The sequence below is a fragment of the Giraffa tippelskirchi genome, chromosome X (genome assembly GCF_054371585.1).
Source record: "Giraffa tippelskirchi isolate mGirTip1 chromosome X, T2T-mGirTip1v1.2.pri, whole genome shotgun sequence".
In the NCBI taxonomy this organism is placed as follows: domain Eukaryota; kingdom Metazoa; phylum Chordata; class Mammalia; order Artiodactyla; family Giraffidae; genus Giraffa; species Giraffa tippelskirchi.
This window is the reverse complement of record NC_137289.1, coordinates 95,950,410-95,966,727: the sequence shown is the minus strand read 5'-3', so window position 1 is coordinate 95,966,727 and position 16,318 is coordinate 95,950,410. Positions and strand designations below refer to the sequence as shown.

General features: G+C 50.5%; 1 protein-coding gene across 1 annotated transcript; it reads right to left on the bottom strand.

Moving 5' to 3' along the window:
• Positions 1-6,569: 6,569 nt before the first annotated feature.
• GATA1 (GATA binding protein 1) lies at positions 6,570-13,265 on the bottom strand. The gene is made up of 6 exons (XM_081564750.1): positions 13,204-13,265; positions 9,290-9,528; positions 8,422-8,799; positions 8,173-8,318; positions 7,524-7,649; positions 6,570-7,090 (listed from the first exon to the last, which is right to left on the bottom strand). The coding sequence occupies exons 2-6, from the start codon at positions 9,507-9,509 to the stop codon at positions 6,719-6,721; spliced, it is 1,242 nt and encodes a 413-aa protein (XP_081420876.1). The 5' UTR covers positions 9,510-9,528; positions 13,204-13,265; the 3' UTR covers positions 6,570-6,718.
• Positions 13,266-16,318: the final 3,053 nt, after the last annotated feature.

Genomic DNA, 16,318 nt, shown 5'->3' with positions numbered 1-16,318 from the left:
GGCAGACTTTTTCTATAAAGGGCCTGACAACAAATATTTTAGGCTTTGCAGGTCACATATGGCCGCTGTGGCATTGTCTTTCTTCCTGTTCTCCTTCCCTCTCTTTCTTCCTTTTCCTTTCTTTTGGTTCCCTTTCTTTCTTTTCCTTCTTCTCTCCCTTCCTTCCCCTCCCTTTCTCTCCTTTACATTCTTTTTTTCTCTTTAAAAGTGTGAAAACAGGTTGCAGTCTGACTTTGGCCTGAAGGTCACGGTTTGCTGATCCCTGCTGTACAGTGTCGGTCTTTGGTTTCCTTTATCTGGCTGGGGATCTTTTACAGGATGAGTGCAGAGGTTCCATGTTTCCTGAGGAGTGGTATTCCTTTTGTGTGAGGTGTGAGGAATTCATAGAAAAGGTCAGGTTATTTCTGGTGTTCTTGTACTGGATCAAGCAAATGTTCCTGGACAGAACGAGGATAGGGATTCCTATAGTTTCTGTGGTGGTATTCCTCTACGGAACTAGGCAGGGGTTTCTATACAGGAAATACCAGTTGTTTCTAGGGAACTCCAGGCTACGCATTCCCATACAAATTCAGGATGAGGCTCCATAGACTGCATTATGACAGGTTCCTATAAAGAGGTGGTTGTGGTTGTTTAGTTGCAAAGTCGTGTCTAACTCTTGCAGCCCCATGGACTATAGGCTACCAGGCTCCTCTGTTCATGGGATTTCCCAGGGAAGAATACTGGAGTGGCTTGCCATTTCATTCTCCAGGGTATCTTCCCCTGCTGCTGCTGCTTAGTTGCTTCAGTCATGTCTGACTCTGTGTGAACATTTGGACTGTAGCCCACCAGACAACTCTGTCCATGTAATTCTCCAGGCAAGAATACTGAAGTGGGTTGCCATGTCCTCCTCCAGGGGATCTTCCCAACCCAGGGATTGAACCCTGGTTTCCTGCATTCCAGGTGGATTCTTTACTGCTGAGCCTCCAGGGAAGCCCATAAAGAGATTATGTAGCCCAATTCAGGGTCAGCACAGGTGTTTCTGTAAAGGTTCAGAGCTGTGTTCATACAAACTTAGGATTAGGTGTTCATGTCCAGATTCAGTCTAGATTGTTATTAATTGTGCTAAATTATTTTAGTTGCTGTAAAACCTAGAATCTCAGAGCCTTCACAGATGCATGTTTATTTCTTACTCATACAAAATCCATTGGGGATATTTATTACTGGTCATTCATGGGCCCAGGCAACTTCCATTTCACAGCTCTACTCTCCTCTGAGCCCTTGGAGTCCTCACTGTTCAGCTAGTAGATGAGGAAAGAGTCGAAGAGTCTATGAGAGAATTTTATGGAAGAGGTCTGAAAGTGTGGTATGTCAATCTGCCCACATTCCATTGGTCAGAGCTCTGTCACATGCCCATATCTAATTATAAGGGAGGTTGGAAAAGTGAGTGAGCCTAGGAAGAAAAGGAACAGGTTTGAGAGCCTACAGCAGTGCCTGCTACAGGATTCTATAGACTCCATAGAGTTATGCTGTCCAATGTGGTAGTTACTAGCCACACACTGAGCCCTTGAAATGTGACTAGTCCAACTTGAGATGTACTGTAAGTGTAGAATACACACTGAGTTGTTTTTTTTTTTTTGAATTGGTATAAATAAATATATCAATAATGTTTTTTTTTGCGGGTGAGCTGTGTCATGGGGGATATTAGTTCCCTGACCAGAGATCAAACCTGAGACCCATAAAGTGGAGAAAGAGTGTGAGTTAGTCACTCAGTCATGCCTGACTCTTTGCGACCCAATGTACTGCAGCCCAGAAGGCTCCTCTATCCATGGAATATTTCAGGAAAGGATACTGGAATGGGTTGCCATTTCCTTCGCCAGGGGATCATCCTGACCCAGGGATTGAACCTGGGTCTCCTGTAGTGCAGGCACACTCTTTACCGACAAAACTATGAGGGAAGGCCCCCTATAGTAGAAGTGCGGAGTTCTAACCATTGGACTGCCAGGGAAGTCCCAGCAATAACTTTTAAACTGATTAAAATAATTTTATTTATTACTGACTGTGCTCGGTCTTCATTGCTGTGTGGGCATTCCTCTCATTGTGGAGAGCAGGAGTAACTCTAGTTGTGGTGCTTGGGCTTCTCCTGTTGCAAAGCACAGGCTTTAGGGCATGTGGGCTCAGTAGTTATGGTTCCTGGGCTCTAGAGCACAGGCTCAATAGTTGTGCTCGGGCTCAGTTGCTCTGCAGCATGTGGGATCGTCCTGGATCAGGGACTGAACCCATGTCCCCTGCATTGTCAGGCGGATTCTTTACCACTGGGCCACCAGGGAAGCTCCTATATCGGTTATATATTGAAATGAAATACCATTGGTCCTTGAACAAAATGGATTTCAATTTGTGGGTTCAGTTGTATGCAACTTTTTTTCAATACATGCTACTGCTACATGATCTGAGGTTGGTCGAATCTGTGCTTAGTTGCTCAATCTTGTCCGACTGTTTGAGAGTCTACAGATGTGAAACTGCTGATGTGGAGAAACCAAATATAGAGGACTGACTATAAAGTTATACACAGATTTTCACTGCTCGGAGGTGTCAGTGCCCCTCCCTGCTTGTTGTTAAAGTGTAAACTGTACTCAATTATAGTGGGTGAAGTATAAAATATATCATTTAAATTAACGTCACTTGTTTTTCTCTCTTTTTAATGCAGCCGCAGGAAAATTTAAAATTACACATGTTGCTAGAATTGTATTTCTTTTGGACAGCACTGCTATTGAGAATTCTCTTTCATGTATCAGGACGGGTTCTCGTGGAGGTGTAGAGGTTTCTCTACAGGGTCCGGTTGTTTTGTCTTGTCTGAGGTCCGGAGAATGACCCTATTATCTGGTAAGACAGGTTTGTAGAAAAATATGAGGGTTGGAGACATTGTAGAGTGAGAGGGAAGGATGTGAAGGCATTGTTTTCTTGGGCAGATTAAGCGTGGCTGTTCCTTTAGAGGCCAGAAGTGTGGTTTTCTGTAGAGGGTCAGGCCAGAGGATCATAACATACTGAGGCCAGGTATTTCTGCATGGGATCAGAGCTGGGTGGCTGGAGACACAGATCGAGAGACTCTTTTAGGGGTTAGGTCAGGGTTTGTTTGCTTGCTTGCTTGCTTGTTTTTCATTTTGTTGGGGGTATAGCCAATTAACAGACAATATTATGATAGTTTCAGGTAAACAGCAGAGGGACTCACCCATACATATACACATATCCATTCTCCTCTCAACACCCCTCCCATCCAAGTTGCCAGATGACATTGAACAGAGTTCTCCGTGCTACAGTATGTCCTTGTTAGTTATCCATTTTAAATGTAGCAGTGTGCATGGTAAGTCGCTTCAATGTTTTCCGACTGTTTGTGACCCTGTGGACTGTTGCCCGCCAGGCTCCACTGTCCATTGGATTTTGCAGGCAAGAATACTGGAGTGGCTTGCCATTTCCTACTCCAGAAGGCCAAGGTTCTTGTACAGACTCAGGACAGGTGATCATGGTGATTCAGATTCTGGATTGTTTAACAAGGTCAGAGCAGAAGTTCCTGTGCAGGATAGATGTTTTTATACTGGTTCACTTCTTGGATGTCTCTCAAGTCAGAGGTTCCCTTTGAGTGTGAGCAGGGTTTTCTGTACCAGCTCAGGATACAAGTTCCTGAAGGGACTCAGGGGGTGGTCCCACACAGCATCAGAACAGAGATCCTGTGCAGAGGTAGGACACGGTCACCTTCATAGATTCAGGTGAGGGTTTCTTCCATTGGGTCAGGACAGTGGCTCCTGTAAAGGGCAAAAGTGGGGCTTCTGGGACAAGGCCGGGGAAGGGGCTGTCATAGAGAGTCAAAGGGCTTCCCGTGCAGGGTCACGGGGGTGTTTCCACAGGGGGAGGTTAGGAGTTCCTGTAAAGGATCAGGTCAGAGGTTCCTATAAATGAGTCAAGTTAAGATTTCTGTGGAGAGTCAAGATAAAGGTTTACTGCCTAAAGTCTGGTTAGAAGTTCCAGGACAGTTATGGTCAAGCCCTCCTGTAGAGAGTCATGGCCCTGGTGCAAACATAGGGTGAGGAGGGGAAGCCCTGTACAGTGTCTGGGATGGGGATCCTGTGCAAAGTGAGGCTATAGGTGGCTGCATAGGATGAGATATGGGCTTAAAGTTGAGGGTTAGGACAGGTGTCCCTGACACAGGGTTTCCTGTGTAAGTTCAAGATGAGGTTCACATTGAGAGTTAGAGCATGAGCTCCTGCATGCTCTGTGTGGTGGGTTGTGAGATCAGGCTTGTTGTGCAGAGTGACGTCAGGAGTTGTTGTCCACCATGGAGGCATGGGCTTCTAAACTCAGTCTGGATTTTCTGCACTCACTAGATTTTCTAGTGAGTGAGGTATTTTGAAAATGCTACCTGAAGGGCAGGGCTCCAGTACATTGTGAGGACAGCGGTTTCCTGTCCAAAGTCAAGACAGGATTCCTATAAAGACAGTGAGGCTTGGGAAGAGGGTCAGGACAGGCATTTCTGTTAGGGGTGGTACAGGGACTTTCTGTCAGTGGGAGTTCCAGATTGCCAGCAGGAGCAAGGCAGAGGTTCTTGTGCCATGGGAAGCCAGGGGTTCCTCCTGTGCAAGGTGAGGGCTGGTGTTCCTGTCCAGAGTCAGGCTGGGTTTCCTGTTGATAATTAGAAAAAGGGGTTCCCTTAGAGTCCCAGAACTAGGTTTCTGTACCGAGCTCAGGCAGCCGTTCTTATAGCGGGTGCAGACCCGGGTTCCTGAGCAAGGTGGGCCCAGGCACATTTCCACACAGGTTCTGAGAGGGGTTTCTGTTCAAGATGAAGACTAGGCCTCCTCCAGGCTGAGAGGGCTGGGGTCCTGTGGGGCAACCAGGCTTTTACAGGGCCAGGGCCCTTGTGGACAGTTCCTGCAAGGATTGTGTGGACCACTATGATTCTCACGTGGGCTAGTGTGGTGCCTTCTCTGAAGGGGTGCTGCTCTGTTTAGGACAGCTACTCACCCCTGCTGTGTTCAAGATGTGTGGGCCCACAGTCCCCACCTTGGGGCTCCAGGGGAGAAGCTGTACAGAGAACCAGACCAATTAAGTGTGAGTAAGACTCACGATGGTGAAGGGAGGGTCACCCATCTAACATCCACTCCTTAAATTCACTGTGGTCAGGGCGAGTTCTGAGCCTAGCTTTTCATTAGTCAAATTAGCATGAATGCAGTTTCCTCAGGCTTTTTTTTTTCAGGTGTTCATGAACTAAGGCGGCTGAAGCCTCTCAGCTGTTGCCGACCCACAGTGAGCACTCAGTTAAAGGTGCTGCTTGCTGCTAGGAACTGCTGGAAAGCCTTGGCCAGCTGTGGTGAGCCAATTAACCTGTCTGGTTTAGGATGTCTGACTGCTCCTGTGTAAGGGTTTGTTAAATGGAAGTACAGGTTCCACTTTCGGGGAAGCAATTCACCCTGGTGAGTAGGTAGGTGTCTTGGGGCAGGAGCTGGTACTGTGGGGAGCTCCCCGACCTTAAGGGTCTAAATATCACCCCCAGAGGGCACTTTGTCCCCCTAATCTCCCCTGCTCATTCTCTACCATTTCCCACAGGGCTGCAGGCCTATCTGGCTTGAGAGAGGTAAGAGATGAGTGACAGAAAAGCCTCACAGTCCTGCACTGGCCTTCTGACCTGCTTGACGGCTACCATTCCCGCTCCCCCCCCTTCCTCCCTTTCCTGTCCTCAGATGTCTGATGTCCCTTAGAAGAGGGTTCCTAGCTTAGACCAACTGAAACTGGTGGCTCAGATGGTAAAGAATCTGCCTGCAATGCAGGACACCTGGGTTCGATCCCTGGGTTGGGAAGATCCCCTGGAGAAAGAAATGGCAACCCACTCCAGTATTCTTGCCTGGAGAATCCCATGGACAGAGGAGCCTGGCAGGCTATAGTCCATGGGATCACAGAGTTGGACACAGCTGAACAACTAACACATACATGCTGCTCCCATTGTCAGCCACTCAGAGACACTGGGACATGGCCCACGCCGTACTATATGCTCACACACGTACAGACTTGCACAGAAATACTGTTGTCACCAGACCCACAAAGATATTCTAAGACTCAGACTCTCACGGTCCCACTGCTGTGCCTCACACACCGTCATGTAGCAGTTCTTGTTCAATGTTCCGAAATGTGTATGGACCCACTTCTGTGCCCAGTGCACATGCCATCGTGCTGTTTCAAAGATCACCCCACTGGTGCACAACCCCACACGTTTACTCAGCACATGTTGCCACTGACAGACTTCCGCATACTTCACACATTCACCCCTGCCCGGCCTTTCAAGGGCACCTGGGGTCATGCACATCATGTCACACAGCCTCATCCCTAGTGCCCGTTGCACACCAGCTCCCTCCATGACATGTTGGTGCACGTGCTGTTTCATACCACCTGGACGCTGTCACACTCGGTTTCACATATACCATTACAATTGTGAAGCCCCGTGTGCCATCTCCCATGGTCACACGTGACAGCCACACAGTGTCATGAAATAATCGTGGACACAGATACACACACCCACCCTACTCCCACACACACTCACACCTCTATTTTCAGGACTCTGGTGGTTTTATTTTACAGAAGCTTTGAAGGTCCAGCCCAAGGTTTTTCTGGGTCCCAGAAGGTTGGGTGGGACACACTGCTGGCTAGAAATGGTGAGGGAACACCAGACCCTGCCCTGAGGCCATGCTCTGTGGCCTCATGAGCTGAGTGGGGCCACCACAGTGGTGGTGGTGGTGGGAGGCACAGGGCCTGTGGGGAAGGAGCCTGTGGGTGAGCCCAACAGGGGTCCTGGGAATGGCATGATATGGCTAACAGGCCCTGACAGCACTACGGGGCCCAGGCCTTGGTAGACATGGGCAGTACCAGGTGGGCCCAATGTCAAGCCTGAGGTCACCTCCCCACAATTCCCGCTACTGCTGCCCCCAGCCACCACCATGAAGCCGCCAGATGGTCCTTCTGCTGCTCCTGTAGCTCCTAGGCTGGATCCCCGTTTCTTTTTCCCTTTCCCAGATGCCTTGCGGTTTCGAGTCTGGATACCATCCTTCCTCATGGTCAGTGGTCGGTTCACCTGCCAAGAGGGAGGCCATGGCTGTTTCCCAGCTCCATATCTTGCTCTATGACTCCTCCAGGGATGACCAGTTCACCCCACTTCTAAGAATAGAGAACTTATTCAAGGATTAGGGAATGTGCCCCTGGTGTGACAAGAATCCTGAAGTTTTCAGGCTGTGAGTTTGGGAAAGCCTCTCAGGTTGATGGGAGCTGCCCCTGGTCTAGGGCAGGGGAGTGGAAATTAGCTGATGGCCTAGGGAGGAGGTGACAGGTGGGAATTAGGAGAGGGAATAGTGGAGGGTGGAGGGGTGAGAGGGAATGGGGGATGGAGGAAGGGTGAAGGAGGGGGAAGGAAGGAAATATCTAATGGAGAAGGGAAGGGAGAAGGGTGGAGGGGAAGGAAGGGAAATGGGAAGAAGGAGAGGAGGGAGGCTCCAAGGGCCCCAGGTCACCTGGTGTAGTTTGTAGTAGAGGCCACAGGCGTTGCACACAGGGTCCCCGCTGGCATTTCTCCGCCACAGTGTCGTGGTGGTTGTCTGGCAGTTGGTACACTGGGTCCCTGCCCTTTTGCTGACAATCTGGGGGAGAGAGCAAGTATGGACACACAGCTGGGTGGAGGACCAAAGAGGTGAGGGTCAGGTTGAGGGCAGGGTTTGCTTCAGGGTGAGGGCTGGAATTTCTGTGTGGGTGAGGACAGGGCCTCCCTGCCAGGATAGGCATTTGGGGTATTTTATGGGGCACTACACAATTTGCATGTAACTTTGGCCATCCACTGGAATCATTATGGGAATTAGAAGTAATCGTGATTCTGTCGCATCCCAGCCAGTTCAATCAACACATCTGAGGAGGGTCCCAATCAATCCCTAGTGGTTCAAAGTGCCCCAAGATGATCCCAGTGTGACGCAAAGGAAGAAAAGTGCAGCGAGAGGATAGGATTCCTGCTTGAAGCCTATGTTGTTTGGTCAAGGATAAGAGGTACTGTACAAAGCTGGTTTCCTGGGTGGATGGGGAAGGAGCGGAGCATGTGGGTTCTTATAGATCATCAGGACTGGGATTTCTGTACAGGTTGAGAACAGCAGGGATGGCAGGGCTTGGTGTTACCAGGCGCTTCTTGGGCCGGATGAGGGGTCTGTTCTGCCCATTCATCTTGTGATAGAGGCCACAGGCATTGCACAGGTAGTGGCCTGTCCTGTCCCGCCGCCACAATGGTGTCGCCGTTGCTCCGCAGTTCACACATTCTCTGGCCTCTGGTGGGGTAGACAGAGGGGAAGAAGGAGTTAGTCTCAGACCAACTTTCCCTTGGTCACCCCCAACAACCTCAGCCTCCCAGTCCCTTTTTGAGAACCTCACCGCAGGGGGTTAGGGGCAGAGTTCCACGAAGCTTAGGGGAGGAATAAGGTGCTGGATTGAGGGGGCTCCCAGTGGGAGAAAAGTAGGTACTAGAAAAGTCAGGACCCCCGTAGGCATTGCTAGGGACTGGAATTGATGAAGGTGGTGCAGTCCCCAGTGTCAGGAGGTCTGGACTCATCCGCTCTGTCTTTAAGGTCTCCAGGAAGCTGCTTCCCCCTTTCCCATCCAGATCTTCTGAGGCCTGGGGAGAGGAGTCCTCACGAGTGGGGCACACAGTTGAGGCAGGGTAGAGCCCGGTCTTGCCATAGGCCCAGCTAGCATATGGTGAGCCCCCGGGGATCCCCTCCATACAGTTGATCAGTGGGTACACCTGAAAGACTATGGGGGGTATGGGGAAGAAAGAGGAAAGAAGAGAAACAATCAGTCTAAATTCATCTTACTTTCAGGGTCTAATGATGCCCAAGAGCCCCAACATGGTGACCAAGTTTCCACGCTTTGTACGGGTGACCAGAAGAACTGCTGGCGTTTGAGTGACTCCAGTGTTCTGAGCCGTAGTGGTTGCTCTGTCCCCTGACCTCCAACCATTTCCAAATGAGCTTAGAGGATGACTTGTTGGGATTTGGAGCCCCATATATTACCTGGCAACTCCAGCCACTGTCTACTTCCATCATTGCTTCCTGGTATGGCTACCCCAAGAGGACAGGTTGGGGAGCAATGGCATTCTCAGTTCTGAAGTTGACTAGGAGTCAGCACAGATATGTGAAGCCTTGTCCCATTTTCCAGAATCGACCCTTTGAAGGATTCTGGGTCTCCATGGCAACCTTGACAGCACAGAGCCAGTGCCAAGATAGCCACCCAAAGAAGTTACCTGGGGAGTGTCTGTAGGCCTCAGCATCCCTGTAGTAAGCCAACGCAGCAGCTGCAGCCGTGGCGGTGCTGGCGGCAGTGGAGGAGGCTGCTGTATCCAAGCCCTCAGACCCGGGGGGAAAGAAGACCCCCGATTCTGGTGGTGAAGATACCAAGGCAGGGTCCATAAACTGGGGTAGGGACTCGGAGGTCCCCAAGGCCCCGAGGCCAGGGAACTCCATGGGGCCGCTGGGGTTTGACCTGTGAGGACAGGAGGGGTCCTCAGACACAGAAACCCCCCTCCCCTCTCTATTCCCTCTTCCTCCTTTCTCCTTCCTCCCACTCCATTCCCTCAATCCTCCTTTTCCACCTCCCTAGTACCCTCCTTTTGCCTCCTCTGTCCACCCTCATCTCTCCCTTATCTTCCATTCAGTTCTCTTACTCCCTATGCTGCCCCCTTTCCCTTCTTCCTCTTATCTGTCCTCTCTTCTTCTCTCCTTCACACCCTCCTTTTACTCCTCTTCTGTTTTGTCTCCTCTCCATTTTCTCTCCCCATCTCTTCTTTCTCCTCCTCTCCCCCTCTTCCTTCACTTTCTACTCTTCCTCCTCCTTCCTTCCTCCCTGCTCTCTCTTTTTCCCTTCTTCCTCTTCCTCTCCCTGTCCTTCTTTTCTCCCTGGTCCCCTATCTCTTCTCTCCTTCCGTCTCTTCCTCTTCTCCCTCCCCTTTTCTTAGCCATCTCCCCCCTTCCTCATTCAACAACCACTTCACTCCTCTTTCCTTCTCCTCCTTTGTCCTCCCCTCCCCTCTTTTGTCTTCATCATTCTCCTTTGCCTCCCTTTCTGCTCATCTCTTTCTCCTCCTCATTTTCTCCTCTCCTCCACCTCCACTTTCTCTTCTCCCTCTACCTCCACCCCCTCACCCTCCTAGGAGTGTGTAGGTGGGGTAGGCTGAGCTGCAGAACCAGAGTCCCTTGAACTCCTTGGTCATTCCCCAGACCTTGGGGTTCAGCCTCCTGTCTCCCCAACTTCATCCCTATCTGTTGCATCTTGCCTTCTGACTTTCTCAGAAACCCCATGGTTTCCGGCTTGACTCTCCCCTCCTCCACCTCCGTTGAGTGTGCAGACAGAGGGCCCCCTCAGTTCCTCCCTGCTTCATGGGGGGGTCAGTACCCCCACTGCTTATCTCTGCCATCCCCGCCCAACTTTTGAAATCACCCCAAGGCCTGTGGCTTCCTTTGAGGAGGGGGACAGGTGGGAGGTGTTCCCTCTGCCTGTACCCTGTCCTCTGGGGAGGTCTGCCATAGTTCTGCTTTCAAGTTCCTTCAGTCCCCACCATCCCCAGGCCTTAGTTTCCCCATCTGCTGGATAGGAGGTGGTGACAGGGGTCTTTGCTCCTTTGCCTCTATTCTTCTTTGTGTGTATCTCTGTCTCCTTGTGTCTCTTTTCTCCAACCCTGCTTCTTGTCAAGTCTGGTTGTCTGTATTTCCCTGCCGTTTTTCAATGCTGCCAGGATTCATCTTGCTCTTTCTGTGCTTTTATAAATGTCTGTTTTTCCTCCTCCCTTTGTCTTCCCACGTCTCTGATTCTCTTTCCATCTTTATCTCTATTTTTATCTCATTTTGTCTATCTCTTTCTTTGCTCTCTCTATATTTTTCTGCTTCTCTTTTTGCCTCTCCACTCATCTCTCTGAATGTCTGTATCTCTCTCCCACTGTGTCCTTTCTGCTTGTTTGTCTCTTCCTTCGTGTTTCTCTCTGGGTCCTCTGGCCTTATTTCGATGTCTTTCTCAGTGTTCCCATACCCCTGATCATACCCTCCTGCATACAACCCCAGTTGAGTCAGGAACCTACCCCTACCCTTGACTTGCCCTGTGAATCTGAAGGCCTTGGTCTCCCTGTCTGTAGGGTGAAGTGACAGAGATAAAGAAGACCATCTTCCCCTGCCTAAGTGACCCATTGTATTGCCCATGTAGACAGGCTTACAGCTGGGCCTGGGGTTGGGGTTGTGCTGGGAAAGAGACGGGCCTGTCAATGTACCCACCATCAACCTTCTCTAGGCCCCAGGGCGCCTTCTGTCTTCTCTGGGGACGGTGTCTTGCCTCCTCATCTCCAACTCTATCTCTTTCCTCTCTGTCTCACCATGATTCTATCTGTGAGTCTCTCTCTCTGCATTTCTGTCTCACTCTCCTTTTCTGCTCCCGAGTCTCTCCCTCTTTCCTGTCTCTCCGTCTCTCTTATTCTTCCTTTGAGTCTCTGTTTTTCTTCTTTCTCTTCACGTCTCTGTATTTTGCTCCTTTTCCCTCTCTCCATCTCTCTTTGTTTTTTTTTCCTCCTTTTTCTCTGTCTCAATTTGTTTCATACTCTTCTTGTCTCTGTTAACCACTGTTCTTTTATCCCCTCATCCTCTCCTCACCAGCACCCTCCAATCTCCTTCCAAACCCACTGCCCCTGTCCCTACACCTTGTACCTTGGCGGGTCCAGGACTGCCCACCCCTCTGTGGCAGGGGCCCAACTCCCCCCCCACCCCAGTTATCACTCTCTGGACAGAGATAAAGTTTATCTCGAGGCTGGGGGATATGAAAACTCCTTATCAGCTGCCCCACTAGAGTAAGTGCTGCCCCAACGGGTGGCAGGCAGCTGGCCGGCACCCTCAGCTCTCACTCAGTCCAGCCCCTCACCCCAGGTAATGTCCCCACCCCAGCCCTCAAGGGAGGGTCCCTCGGGACTGAAGGGAGTACAGATGGGATCTGGGGGCAGATGAGTCTTGGGAGAGTCTGAGATGGAGTTGGAGGATTAGATATGGGGTTAAGGAGTCAGGGGTTTGGGGAACGACTATGGAGTTTGGGGTAAACAAATGCGAGTTTAAGAAGCAGTGAAAGGTTTGCTTGAAAAGTCACATTTTGGGATCAGAAATAAGTTGGGAAGGCAGAAACAGGGTTGGGGATCAGAGGCAAAGTTTGAGAGAGAAAGTTGAGAAGTTGGAGCTATAGTTTAGGGGTTGGGGTGGATTCTGAGAGTCAGGGAAAAGTGTGAGGGTCCAAGGGTTTTGCTGGAGCGGAGACGGAGTTATGATAGGCAGGCAGAGGTGTGTCTGATGACTAGAAATGGCTTATGGGAGCACAGGAGGAGTTTGAGAATAGAGATACAATTGGAATGCAGAAAGATTGGGGGCCAGAGAGGACACCTAGGGGGACAGAGAAATATTGGGAAGCTAAAATGGGGTTTAGAGAAGGCAGAAAGGAGGATTCATGTGACAGAACAGATTGAAAGGGTAGACTTGGTGTTTGGAGTGATGAAGACATTTTTGTGCATAGGCAAGCAGTTGGGGGAGAGAAATGGTTTTAGGGCATCAGAGAGAAGTCACAGGGAACAAGTACGGGATTTGAGAGGCAGCGATGGGGTTAAGAGCGTGGAGCTCAGGTTTGGCAGTCCAGAGACAGGTTTGGGAGGCCAAAGAGAGAATTGGGGGCAGAGAAAGGGGTGTTGTGGAGTAGGCAGGGGCTTCAGAGCAGAAATAGGTGTGTGTGGTGGGGAGCACAAAAGTGAGCCTTTGTGGTGAATTCAGAGACAAGTTTGGGTTAGTGAAAGTCATATTTGGGGCAGAGGGTAGGATTTGGTGGGATGAAAGCATGTTTCGGGTCAGAGATGGAGTATGGTAGGCAGAGTTAAGGGATCAGGAGAGCATAAATATCTTGGAAGCAGTGAATGGGAGTCAGGGCAGAGAGAATTGGGTTTAGGGGGCAGATTTGGGGTACAGATGGGGGTTGGAAAGATAGAGGTGGTCTGGAAGAGCTGTCAGGGGATTCAGGAGTGGTAGATACTTTGGGGACCAGTGGTGGGTTGGGGAGCCTAGAGCAGGCTGGGGGAGTAGCCTTGAAGTAAGGGGCAGCAGGCCCAGGGTTTGCCTTGCTGGGGGCTCTTAGGGGGCTGAGACTGACCTGGGCTGGTTGGTGCGGAGGGTTCAGCTGCTTTGGGGATGTGACGAGCTCAATGTGATCCCAGGGGGTGTCCTGGCTGGCCTTGGCCTTTGAGGCTCCCTTCCTCCTTCCCTCCCTCCCTCCCCTCTCCCTCCTCCCTCCTCTCCAGGGAGTGGCTGGTGCCCCAGTGGGTGGGGCAGGCCAGGGGAGGGGGCGGGCCCCCTACTACTGGGGCACCTCTTGGGCAGTGGGGCCTTCTTCCACCCCACCTGCCCACCCTGTAGATTCTTGGATCCTGTTTGACTTGGGCTTCTGTGGGCTTCAGTGTCCAGTCAAACAAAAATGGGCTGAAAGCAAGATAAAATGAAAATAGCAGATATGGTTTCATGACCCTCCTGGGCTTTTCAGTGAGTTTTACAAACGTAAAGCCCCTACTGTGTGCTTAGCCAGGTGAGGGCTGGCCCCTTATGTATGTGTCTTCCTGGCCAAAGGGAGAGAAGGGCTGTGACTGTACCCATTTTACAGGTGACAAGAATGAGGCTCAAAGAGGTTTGGTGGGAATTTGAATCAAGATGTTGGTGGGACATCTTCAGGACCCAGGCCCACCCCGGGGACCAGGCCGAGACTGGCGGGAAGCAGAGGCACATTCACTCAGCGCCCCACTGGGGCTTACGCCAGCTCTGGCCTGCCCTGGGGCAGCAGATAAGTCTTATCAGATGGAGGCCAGCGTGGCTGTTGGCTCCGCGGTGGTAACAGGCTGTCTTGGGATGGGGGGCGGGGCTGGGGGGGCACCCAGGGACAGTGGCCTCAACTTCTTGCCCGCCATGCGGCTTTGGAGGCGGGAAACAGGTGGGACTAGGGGTTGGTTCCTCTGCAGGTCCTTGGGTAGGATAAGGTGGGGGAAGGGAAGGAGGGAGGGACAGAGAAGGGAAAGAGGTAGAGAGATGGGAATGACGAGACGCAGATAAATAGAGAAAGAGATGTAGAGCTGGAAGGAGACAGAGAGAGGGCACAGAAAGGAAGGAGAGACAGATGGGTGAGAAATGCACAGAGAGAGCCAGAGACAGTTAAGGGCAGACAGAGGCTAAGAGAAAGGGAGACAGGTAGAGATGGACAGAAGGTGCAAGATAAAGCCTGAAAGTGACAGAGGCCAAGGATACAGATGGAGACACTGAGAAGGGAGACAAAGATGGATACAGAGAATGGGAGGACAGAGACACAGATTCAGCGACAGAGAGTTTGAGAGGAAGTCATGAGACCCCACGTAGCAGCCTGGCATATGCCCTGGGTAGGTGGTGCCAGGGTGGGTAGGATGGGAGGAGTTGTAGACTGATGTGGACCTGTGTGGCTTGTGGCCTGAGAGGGACCTCCAGAGAGCCACTGGGCCCCTGTGCCACCTTCTTGTCCTGTTCTCCTTCTCCCAAATAGTAACAGCGGTGATAATGACCACTGTCTCATTGCTGACACAGACCCGTGTCCTAGTCTGAGTGCTTTCCCCATGTAAAATCATTGAATACACATGTAAACATAGCTGTCCAACTTGGGTCCCTGTAGGTCAGGGGGTAAGACTAACCAGCCATGGCCCTGGGACTCCACAGCCCAGGGAGTTCCCTGATCCACCCATTCTATGGATGAGGTGACCGAGACACACCAAGGGCAGAGGGCAAGGATGGAGCCCTAGGTCAGAGCCTACTGCTCACTCACTGGCCCACCCCAGAGGGATTTTATCATCCTCATCTTACCTGTCTGGGCCTCACTGTCCTCATATGCAAAATGGAAGATTTGAAGAGGGAAGGAGGCTATTTATTGAGCTCCTGCTCTGTGCCCCACTCTGTGCCAAGCCCTTGTCGGTAACAGAGAGGACAAAGACCCCTGTGACTCAAGTGATAATTTCAGGACATCCACTCTGGAGCTGGCCCACCCTCATTTATGGGCCACCCTTACCACTGACTGGCGTGTGGCCTTGGGCAGTTACTGTCCCCTCTAGACTTCAGTTCCTCATCTGAAAAGATGGGGTACTAGCGGCCACTCCACAGGGTGATTAGAGCAACTCAATGATAATTCATCCGTTATGTGATTTCAACTCATTTGATTCTGAAATCTCAATATGTTAAGTATTCTTATTTATTCATTGAGTGCCTACTGTGTATGAAGGATGGTATTTGGCCCTATTTTATTAGCACTACTTCTAATTCTAGTATTAATACTAGTAATATGCCGATACCAATACCAGTACTAATTCTAATTACTAACATTCTAATATTGATACTAGCACTAATGCTAATTTTAATAGTGATACTAATAGTGCTTATTATTAGTAAGCATTAATAGTAATGGGCTTCCTGGTGGCTCAGATGGTAAAGAATCCGCCTGCAATGCAGGAGACCCAAGTTCCATCCCTGGGTTGGGAAGATCCCCTGGAGAAGGAAGTGGCAACCCACTTCAGTATTCTTGCCTAGAGAATTCCATGGACAGGGGAGCCTAGTAGGCTACAGTCCACGGGGTCGCAAAAAGTCGGACATGACTGAGTGACGAACATAACATAACCTAAATAATAATGCTAATTCTAATCTAATCTGAGCACTTTATTAATATACTAATTCTAGAACTAATAAATTATTATTCATTTTAATTCTATCAACGACTCCAGTGGCTAATAATAATAACACTAATTCTGATCCTAACATTTTTCCTATAGCACTAATATAATAACCGCAGCAGCATCATTTGCCAAGCCACTCCAGGCACCGTGCGCAATGGTCTCCATGCATCATTTGTATCCTGACCTCACCAATCCTTGTGGTGTAAGTGCATATAATTGCCCGCATCTTCTGGGCTGGGAATAGGTGCTGCTGCTGCTGCTGCTAAGTCGCGTCAGTCGTGTCCGACTCTGTGCGACCCCACAGACGGCAGCCCACCAGGCTCCCCTGTCCCTAGGATCCTCCAGGCAAGAACACTGGAGTGGGTTGCCATGTCCTTCTCCAGTGCATGAAAGGGAAAAGGGAAAGTGAAGTGGCTCAGTCGTGTCCAACTCTGTGCGACCCCATGGACTGCAGCCCACCAGGCTCCTCCGTCCATGGGTTTTTCCAGGCGAGAGTCCTGGAGTGGGCTGCCATCGCCTTCTCCAGGAATAGGT